The sequence below is a fragment of the Etheostoma spectabile genome, chromosome 6 (assembly GCF_008692095.1).
Source record: "Etheostoma spectabile isolate EspeVRDwgs_2016 chromosome 6, UIUC_Espe_1.0, whole genome shotgun sequence".
Taxonomy (NCBI): domain Eukaryota; kingdom Metazoa; phylum Chordata; class Actinopteri; order Perciformes; family Percidae; genus Etheostoma; species Etheostoma spectabile.
In genome coordinates this window covers 28,101,418-28,111,860 of record NC_045738.1, presented here as the reverse complement: position 1 = coordinate 28,111,860, position 10,443 = coordinate 28,101,418, and the positions used below count along the sequence as shown (strand labels likewise).

Here is a 10,443-nt window from a genome sequence, read left to right as displayed (position 1 = left end):
TCAATCTCAAATCTATTGAGCTTGGCTTGATCTGGTGATAGCCAGACTAACGGCAAACCTTCTGAGCTTCGACACTAATTCATAAGGAGTGAAAATCTTATTTGATGTTTTAACAGGCTTTTCATTGTGATTGTGACACAGTGAATGTTCTGTAAAATCCCACATACCTGGCATTTGTATAGGTTTCTTAAAAATGCTCCTTTTCCTCTCCCTAGCCGGTTTGTCGGGACCTTGTACTTTCTTGCTTTCTGCAGCAGCTCCCTCAGTGGTCTGGTTCTGTGACTCTCTGGATGGGGCATCGCTCTGTGGCTGGACCACACTCAGCCCGCTGTTCTCCAGAGCTTGCTACAGACACAGAACAGACATTTCAAACTACAGTTGTGGAAATGCCAGTCACATCTTATATAACAAATTGTTTTCTCATATATTAGGAAAATACCATCCATATTTATGTAAAAAAATATATATAGTATCATTGTAAGTTGCAACAATTTGAGGTATGGCTTGAAATAATGTGGCAAATATTGACAGAACATTGCCCAAAACTGTGAGCCATGGCGCAGAACCACAGCTCAGTGATAAACACATCCTTTTGTGTTGGAGAGCGGTACTCCTTTATAAAGCCTCCTGGTACAAATTCATTAATTCAGTAATTATCATACTGTCCTTTCCCCTGGATGGATCACGTTTCCACCACCACCAACATCCTGACATTCAGTCACCAAAGGGAAAAGAAATTGACAGAGAATAATTTGGTTTCAAAGTAACATTATTTCAGGGACATTTTTTTAGTGAGTGTGAAGATAACTTTCTTTCTTTTTATATTTCTCAGCGTCCACATAGAATCCCACTGTGGGTCCTCCCATCTCCAACCAAATCATTTCCATATATTGTAAGTGTGTGTGTGTGAGTTTGTGTGTGTGTGTGTGTGGAAAGATTAACTGCCTGGTATGGCAACAGCTCCTCTCAGACAGGATGGCCCTGCAGAGGATGAGTTCACTATGGGTACCATGAATCTTGAGCTGTGCATTTTTGTCAAGTACATGGCACATTGATAGCCTGGAAATCCAGACCCAAATCCAAACGATTAAGGCTCTGGCATTGAGTTATGAAAGTCGCCCATCTCGAGGGGCGGCACCAAGCGTGCATTTGAAAATATCACTGCACACAATTGGATAACACTACGGCCAATCACAACAACACATGGGGTGACGTATCCAGAGCCCCATACGCGTAGTTACCAGTGGCGCTAACTCGTAGATTAGACTGTCGTCATCTGTTTAGCTCGCCTCTGGCCCCGCCTATATCAGATACACCAACGTGATTGGTGCAACTCGGCTGCAAGGGCATTGATAATGAGCAGCATTACTCGATGCCAGAGTAACTCGCTGAGCAAATTCAAACTGTGCTCCCGCGAGAACTCTGGATTTCCAGGGCACCACATTGAGGGATTGGAGCTGAAGTGGTGCACTTGGATGTTTTAAGATTTACATTTGAATTATATACTGTGGGTTAGGTGTGAGTTATGTGATTCCTGGTGGTCATGTGGAACCCTGAATATTACTGAATTTTGTTCTAATTTATTTAGCACGGGTGAGTGTCCTTTACCCACCTGCAAGATATCTTGGTTGATGGCAGTTTCCATGGCAATAGCTGGCTCTGGGGGTTGGGGCTGGACTGTCTCCCCACTGACCTGCTCCGACAGCTCTAGAAGTTGCTGGATGACATCTGTCACCCCCTCGCCACCCTCTGACTCCCCAGGAGCCTGACCTGTCGCCTCTGTATCCTGAGGGGGAGGAAGAGGGGGAATGGAGTGAGAAGGAAGGTATGTATCTACATGACAAATAGACAGCTAAAAGACCAGGACAGGCCACAGTTTAAAAGCAGACTAGTTTAATTGTTGGAGCTCTTTGGAGCATAAAATAAACAGGCCATTGGGCATATTTGAACAAAGTAAAAATTACTGTCTACAACTGTGTGAATCATTGACACTTTAATTTATCATGCATCATGCCAACAAAAAGAATAAAATAAATACAGACAGTGGGTACGATATACAAGGTCAGTTTGTCTGAGCTTATGTTGTATGTAGGCATGGGCCGATTCTGAGGTTATGATAACCTCCAGATAAAAATACCACTGTTTCACCGTATTGCAAATATAGCTTTAAAAAAAATTAAATGTCTGGGGAAAAAACCCACTCTACACATCGGCAATTTTTCTCCTTTACCACTCATAAAAACAGCTCATACCTTAGGAACGGTATGACGGAAAATGTTGGAACCATGGTATACCTTGAAACTGGTAACTGGTCCATGTCTAGTGGCATGTAGCATTTCAAGACTGGTGGTGCCCCCTTTGTTTGAAAAAAAATGCCATAAAAGTGCCCTCTTGGATTCCCCATGGTAGATAAAAAATGATAAAGTGTCCTCTATGGTGGTCTTTTCAGTGGAGATATTGTAATGCAGTGCAATGTGGGACAATGTGCCCTCAGGGGATGCCTCTATGGTGGAAAATGCCCTCTTGGTGCCCTCTTGGTGTCCCTGTTGTTTTCTTCTGTGCACTAATGCCCCGCCTCATGCAGCTGGTGGCTTTTTTAATTTGTTCTCCCCTGCTGCTCTACTATTGCATTTTGATGTCACTACACTGCAAATGATAATTATTTATTGTCCACCTACTAATTATACCATTTAATGTTGAAATATTATGACCACATACAATACATCACTGAGTCGACTGGCAGGCTCGGCTGTAAGTCACGGCCAATTGGCTTGATTTATGGCAGAAATGTTTAACAGCATAAAACTGGAAGAGAGTGATGCTCTTTGAGGGCAAATGAAGGGTTTTTTGGCAAAAGGAAATGGTGTACTGAAATGCCAATAGAAAAAACAACTGTCATCATTGTCTGCCATTAAGGAGAACGATGAAAACATCTTTGGCAAATGGTTTATAAAGGAAATATTAAGTCAGTGAGAGAGAAGATCTTGACAGAAGACTCAAATAAAAAGAAGTAAATAATGCAATATTTCTCGTAAATAATGACATTTTTTTAAAATTGGGAGTTAAATATAGTTGCAGATTGAAACTGGATGCCCTCTGTTTATTTGCTGTTGGTCTACACTAGACCTGTGGTACCCTGTATCGGTCCGTTTTAAAGAATGAGTGTGTTAGTAGTATACTCAAAGTGATGCTGGGCCGATTAAGTGTAAGAGCCTTTTCTGTTCTGCTCTGCATCTTACCGGAGTGCTGGAGGGCACCTCAATCACAGAGATGTGCATCTTGCTGATGTGGGCATTCAGACTGCCCAACTTCTTGAATACACAGCTGCAGTCCATGCACGGGAACAGGGGTACGCCTTTAGTCTGTGAGAGAACATAAAACAAGACATTATCCCTGGCTGGAGCTATGTCTTTTGCTTTTTAAGCTCCCATCCAGTGACTCATTCTAGTCACTGAAAATGACTTTTCAGAGAGAAATGTTCAATATTAACTCCAAAGCAAATTGAGTTTTGTGGAGTTGGATTTGGTAGAGCTCAGCTGATATCCCTAAATTGCCCAATAAATGAATTATCTATTTGAAGACTGTAGATTGAGTACTACTAATTAAAGCAATTTCGGTGCTCCATTTCAAAAAGTGATTATTTATTTATGTTTATTTGTATAGGGACTAGTATGTAGCATAGGCCTATGTCACACACCACAGCATTTATAGCCTAAGCTAATTTGCAATGCACATACGTTTTTTTTGTTTTTTTTTAAATACAATAACTCAACATTTACATAAAAGACAGTAGAGAATGCAAACTCATCAGTAGATGCATACAGACAAAACAATACGAAACACAGACTAATAGAATAAAATCACCATAAAACAGGAGCACCAGATTATTCATGACTACATGACTGCTCCCTCTTCAAAAACAGTTTCAAAAGAAGGTTCAAATGATCCCAGTCAGAATCATGTTTGAGTTTAGCAGGTAACAATCTCCACATATTGAACATAAAAGGCTGTCGGTCATTAGGAGGGTTTACATAAGAGCATCTTACCGTTCCGTTCCCAAAGGATTCCCCTTCAAGGCCCAAAAAGGAATCAAAAAGGAAAACTGCACATTCAAGTGGTGGACCTTTAAATTGAAATGTTTTGCATATTTGCATATCATAAGTTTGAAGTTGAACACATTTTGAGGAATAATAAAATACATATTCATGAGTAAAAAGCTATATTTACTGATACAAATTGTTTTGATTATTCATCAATCAACAATTCAGGGCGGAACACTCCCCTGTGAAATACGTATGTACACGGTCACCACCGTACCCACTGGAAATCATTCATTTGTAAAAAAAAAAAAAAAAACTTCACACCTTGTGACTATTGTGCAAAAATGCTCTGTATCCTCATCAGAGTCACCGAACAAAAGACACCCGCAGGCGGAACATTTCCTGCTGTATCCCGATTTGCCTTATCTCCTCTGTGAAAATCTCGAGTATCTCAATATCCATCTTGATGCGGATCTACTTTGAACAATATGTGAAGTGACCTCAAACCAAAACAGCACTTTAATATACAGTCGGAAATAAATGGGATTTTTTTTGCGGCTGAGAGAGATTTTAAATCGTATAATGTTAGAATAACAACAGCTTCCAGTCAGTGTTTCTAATGACGACGGAGATTAAACTCTCAAAGTACAAACACTCTTTGTTACCAGATAAGACATTCTGCTGTACACTCAATTCCAGTCAAAAAAAACACTTGTGTTGCCAACTATTTTTAAACTTTCTCTTGTCAGTGTGCTAATGCCTCATACGATCCATGTTAGCTACTAGCTTCTCCTCAGCCTCTTCTTCACTCTTGTCATCACCCCCCCCCCCCCCCCCCCCCCACATACACAGCTAAACCAATGGAAACTGCAGCCAATCCTTTGAGTTAACCCTTGTGTTGGCCTCCCGCCCACTATGCAACGTTTTTCTCGGTTTATCACTTTTGTTCTGTTTTTTTGTTTGTTTTATTTGCGCTTTTTCTGTTGTTTTTCTTCCTGCACTTTTTTGACGTTTCTGTTGTTTTTTCCCCGTAATTTTTGTCACATTTTTCAACATTTTTTTTCCAAATCCCAAAATTCTAAGAAATTAATAAACTGATCATTTTTTACTCAATACTATTTCTATTTCTTTGAAAGGCAATAAAATTGAATAAGACACTCCAAAATGAATGAAAGTAGAGAGTTGGACTTGCCAAAGAGCGTTGTGTGGAATCAATCATGTTATTTTGGGTAGTTAAAAAGAGCATTGATATAGGAAAACGGGTCAATTTGACCCGAGGACAACATAAGGGTTAAAGATAGAAAAACACTGCGTTTGGTCTGCCTACAGAATGTAAGATAGACAGCTATCAAGTGTCAAAGTTGTATAATGTGTGTAAAGTAGGGAAAACATCATGTAGTTGTAGATAACGGATGCTGGACATAAACTTCACTCGTTGCTCTTGTTAATGGTCTCAGCATGGGGCTGCTTTATAAATCTACACAGTTTTACACAGGAGTTAAAGCAGTGGAAGTTTAATATCGGAAACAGAAGGAATCAGTTGAGGGGATGGATTTAAATTCTGTGGCTGATTCCTGCCGTTTGTTATGCCTTTTGATGATGATTGCAGTCCCCTGGCTCCGAGTATGCATCTGCTCATGAACTCTAATGCGAATAACGCCCGACCATAATTTATTCATAAAGTCAGTCAATCATAAGGACAAACTCTATTTGAAACAGGAAAGCTGAAGGACACTTGTGAAAATTAGATGCATTATTCAAATGGTCCTACTGTTTGGCTTCCCAGAAGTAATTCAATCAGCTGGCCCCATCACGGGCTTTTAGCCTGGAATACACAACTAGCGAGAAAGAAAACAAAATCCACGCTTCAATTAGTTCTGACCTAAAATAAATAAATAAATAAAAAGACAAAAGAAAGTGTGAAAATGGATGAGGTAAAACCAGCCATTAAATGTACTCATCAGCATTCATTCAGCCTGACTGCTTACCAGTGAATTGAGTGGCAGGCTTTCTGTTTAGACTCAATTCATTCTAAAGGAAGCAACATTAAAGCGCCCCGACTGTAGAAACAGAAATAAAGAGACGCCAATATGTTTGCACGGTCGCACCAATTTCCTGTGTTTTTTTGTCCATTATGTCCAGGTGATTATAAATTGTGAACATCATAACCCATAAGCAAAACTGTCTTTAATAGTCCAAGATTGAAAGTGTAAGACATTGTCAACAGAAAATGAAAGATGTTATATTTTCCCCTAACATGGAATCTTAACTAAGGATTGCAGATGTATAGTCAGAATTTTACTTTGTTGCATTTTGTATACAGTCACTGTTACACGGTTACCCTTGGTTTTTGTACCGCCAACTGCAGATCACATTCTCCCTTTGAGGGACAATAAAGCTCTCTGAAATGAACTCTGAATTCTAGGATGACAGGGTATGATCAGGTTCAACATTTGTAATATATAATCTAAAACAAAAAGAATGTCTGCTGTGTGAAAATATTATTTGTTTTTGTCTTTTACAAGATTTAAACGTGTGATCCAAGCTCTCAGCCGTGGTAACGTGTCCACCATTGTCACACACTGACATACTCTTTGTCCCACATTTGGTTGGTTGGGATCTAGTCCCCCTTATCACATCGCACACAGTTATTACCTATACAGCATTTGAGGTGTGAGTCCTTCACTTTCAGAGCTGCAGTACGGTGCTCTTACCTCAGAATGAACTCTCTGAACGTGGGAGTGCAGGTTCCCTTTCTGGGAGAAGGAAGCAGGGCAGAACATGCAGAGGTGAGGTTTCTCTCCAGTGTGTCGCACCATGTGAGTCTGCAGCACCACCTTCTGGTTGAAAGCCTTGCCACAGTGTGTGCACCTGTAGGGCCTCTCACCTGGAGGGAAGGGTCAGGGGAGGAAAAACACGGATCAAATGGTCAATAACTCTGATGACAAGTTCTAGAAACCTGAAGGAATAACTCAAAAACAAAACGGAAATAGTGAAGGATAGGGGTAAAGACTGGGAGCTCCTTTAAGACATCCTCACTTCCTCCACTCTATTCTTGCATTCTCATTACTTAACCCTCGTGTTGTCTTCCCGTGGACTAACATTTCTGGGTCCCTTTTTCCTAAGTTCTTTGTTGATTTTTTTGGACATTTTTGTTGTTGTTTTGACCAAGTTTGTGAAGCTTTCTCCGACGTTTCTTGTCACTTTTTGACGTTTTCTGACTTTTTCTGAAGTTCTTTGTCACATTTTATAATGTCTTTGTCAATGTTTTCTGCGTTTTCTTGGACGTTTTTGTTGTTTTTATCCCCTACATTACTATTCAGTGTTCTTAAATCTTTTTTTGTCTGCTACGAAAATGCTGTGAAATTAAATAAAACACCCAAATTCAATGAAAATAGTGAACTGATTAGTTATTTAACTTGTGAGGAGCGTTGTTTGGAAGCATCCACGTTATTGTCTTTTACAATTTGGGTGAAGGAAACCCAAATTTCTGATTTAGAAACTTTTTGAAAATGGGTCAGATTTGACCTCGAGGACAACAGGAGGGTTAAAGCGTCTTTTGCAGCTGGTTACAGCATTTCATATTTGGACAAGTTCATTATTGTGACTTTCTTTTCTCCAACCACATGCATTTACTCAAAAAGAAAATTGGATTGATTTAGTTTTTTAAACTATGCTGTTTATTATTTTAACAAAGACAAAAAGGAAAAATTTACCAAGGTACGGCAAATCTTATATTTTACACATATCTAACTTATATCGTCATGTTTTTTGTATTATTAATATTAATTTATTTTTTAAAGATTATTTTTGAGCATTATAGGCCTTTATTTGACAGCGTGGCTGAAGACATGAAAGGGGAAAGAGAAGGGGGAACGACATGCAGCAAAGGGCCGCAGGTCGGAGTCGGACCCGAGGTAGGGCTCCCGCTCTACCAGGTGAGCTCTCCGGGCGCCCTATATCATCATGTTTGGTTGTATTTTATAACAACTTAAGACATTAAGACAAACAACAAAACACACCCTGGTTGTGTCCATCTTTAGAACAAATAATGCTTAAGGCATATGTGTGCGTGAGTGTGTGTGTGTGTGTGTGTGTGTGTGTGTGTGTGTGTGTGTGTGTGTGTGTGTGTGTGTGTGTGTGTGTGTGTGTGTGTGCATGCATGCATGCATGCATGTTTGTGTGTAGTCTCCCAAAGCGATTCTTAACCTCATCAGCTTAAGGGCTGTTTCTTATTCGAAGCACAGAGGAATTAACTCTATCCACCATTAGTTATTCAGCCAGCAAGGCAAACAAACTAATTACCATGTGGGTGGAAGCTGGCTACATCACGCGAATCCAGATGGCTGAACAAGCACACATCTGCACGGGAATATTTGTCATATCGGTATTGAAATTTGACCCACACAACAAGTTTTTTTCACAGTTATTCCTCTGCGTATGAACCATTAAAAGGTCATTATATCTACGTAACTAAAACATCCCTTTTCTGGGCTTTTCACTCACCTGTGTGTATCCGTATGTGCCTAACGAGCTGGCTGGGCTTTTTGAAAGCCTTTCCGCAGTGATGGCAGCTGTTCTGGAACCCACTGCGGTCAATGTTTTTCTTGTAGTTTCTTGAACTGGAGCTGAGCAGCCTGCGGAAGGAGGAGAACCAAATAACGTCAAATTGGTTTGACGTACCTTAACTTCACAGGTGATCACAGACAATCATCAAAATGACCAAAATGCAGATTTCATCATTCATTCAAACCCCATCTTTACGTTTCACATGTGCACTTGCACAAGTGGAATCCACTTAAGCTCTTGTCGTTAGTTGTTGTTGCGAGGCTCTTTTTGAACCATGGTTCTAATGTTCAGCTTTAAATATAGTATTGTATAGGGCTGTATAATTAAACAGAATGAATGAGAATGTACAAAACTCCACCTTTCAGTTGAATATATAATGTATGCATAATAAAGAATTATACTGAAATCTTCTGCATCATTCTGCCACACTGCCCTTAAGTGTGTTAAAACTTGTTTTTTATTGGAATGTGTTACTGTCTCTTGATAGTTTAACTGCTGTTACAGATGCCCCTCCTTCTCCATAAAACACAACCTCCTTGAAATCCATTTTGCATACAAATTGGAAAAGGAAATGAGGTGTAACAGACACTGTCGGTGGGCAGCTACAATCCCCCAATATCATTATAAAAGTGGTAGATGTTAGACCGTAAATTGCCTAGAACGAGATCCTCATAGTTCATTTTCATAGCTGTTGGATTTATGTTTTGCGTTTTAACTTTAAGCCGTTTTTCCGCCCGATTTTAATGAAAATCAAATGTCAGTTGAAATAAATCGGCCTCTGCGGCCGTGCGTGACCTCATCTTGACGTGACTCTTCATGTGCTCCTTGAGGTGCGCCGACGTCTTGAACTCCTTGTCGCAGGTCCTGCAGGCGTAAACCTTGACGCCCGACAGCTCCTTGCGGTGCTCCTCCAAGTGCAGAGACAGCTGGCTCTGAAGAATGAACTCGTCGCCGCACTCCACACAGATCAGATTCTGCAGCGTGGGTAGCAAAGGTGGTTAGAGGAGACAACACAGAGAGATCAAAGTAGTTCCTAAATGGAACTCTCGCGCTGACTAACCTCCTCCTTCTCGTGCAGCATGATATGGGACTTGAGGCTGGCGATGCGGGAGAACCTTTTATTGCAAACGGGGCAGGTGAAGTCCGAGGTGGTGTGCGTGGACTTGTGGAGTGTGAGGTTGAACTCCACATTAAACGTCTGTGGGCACTGGTCACACCGATGAGGCTGCGAAGGAGAATATTTCACTTTATCATTTAATCAGAAATAATGTTTTCATGTGTGGCTGATCTTTGATGGGCCTCAGCTGGAGAGAGGGGGAGAATAAGAAAGAGAAATGAAGAGAGAAAAAAGAACACACATACTGTACAAGTACAGGAAAATACCAGACAACATGAAAAAATGATTTCCCATGAGGCAGAAATGGCCCCAATATTAAATTCCATTTCTACAAGGGGAGCTGACTGACTTAATTCCAGAGTACTTTCTGAATGCGGTGGGTCTTATTCAGAGCGGCAGACCCCCGAGGCCGTCGCAATGTCAACTGGTGGCATGGTACATGTTGCGAAAGACACTCTTTTGTGTTAGCTGAAAGAAAGTATCAGCAGACTACTGCACTTCAAATTTTAACTTTCAGTCTTTCTTTAGTGCCGCCTTTTATGTTAAATTCAATGTTCAACTTGCTCACTAAAAGAATGTTGGGAAGGATTTCCTTTTGTTTTAAATTCAACAAGCAATTTTTTGTAGAATACCGAAAGCAGAAGAACCAATGTTATTGGATATCGCACAGTTTCCTCATATCGTGCAGCCCTAGTGTGTATGTGTATGTGTGTGTGT

General features: G+C 40.5%; 1 protein-coding gene across 2 annotated transcripts in view; it reads right to left on the bottom strand.

Moving 5' to 3' along the window:
- The window catches only part of znf236 (zinc finger protein 236), a 53,951-nt gene that overhangs the window by 39,196 nt on the left and 4,312 nt on the right, over nucleotides 1-10,443 (bottom strand). For both annotated transcript variants that reach the window (XM_032518476.1, XM_032518477.1), the window contains exons 3-9: nucleotides 9,670-9,834; nucleotides 9,405-9,583; nucleotides 8,547-8,677; nucleotides 6,755-6,927; nucleotides 3,240-3,362; nucleotides 1,613-1,786; nucleotides 168-345 (exon numbers count right to left, since the gene is read on the bottom strand). In XM_032518476.1, coding sequence (XP_032374367.1) covers nucleotides 168-345; nucleotides 1,613-1,786; nucleotides 3,240-3,362; nucleotides 6,755-6,927; nucleotides 8,547-8,677; nucleotides 9,405-9,583; nucleotides 9,670-9,834 — 1,123 coding nt within the window. The remainder of the gene's footprint in view (nucleotides 1-167; nucleotides 346-1,612; nucleotides 1,787-3,239; nucleotides 3,363-6,754; nucleotides 6,928-8,546; nucleotides 8,678-9,404; nucleotides 9,584-9,669; nucleotides 9,835-10,443) is intronic.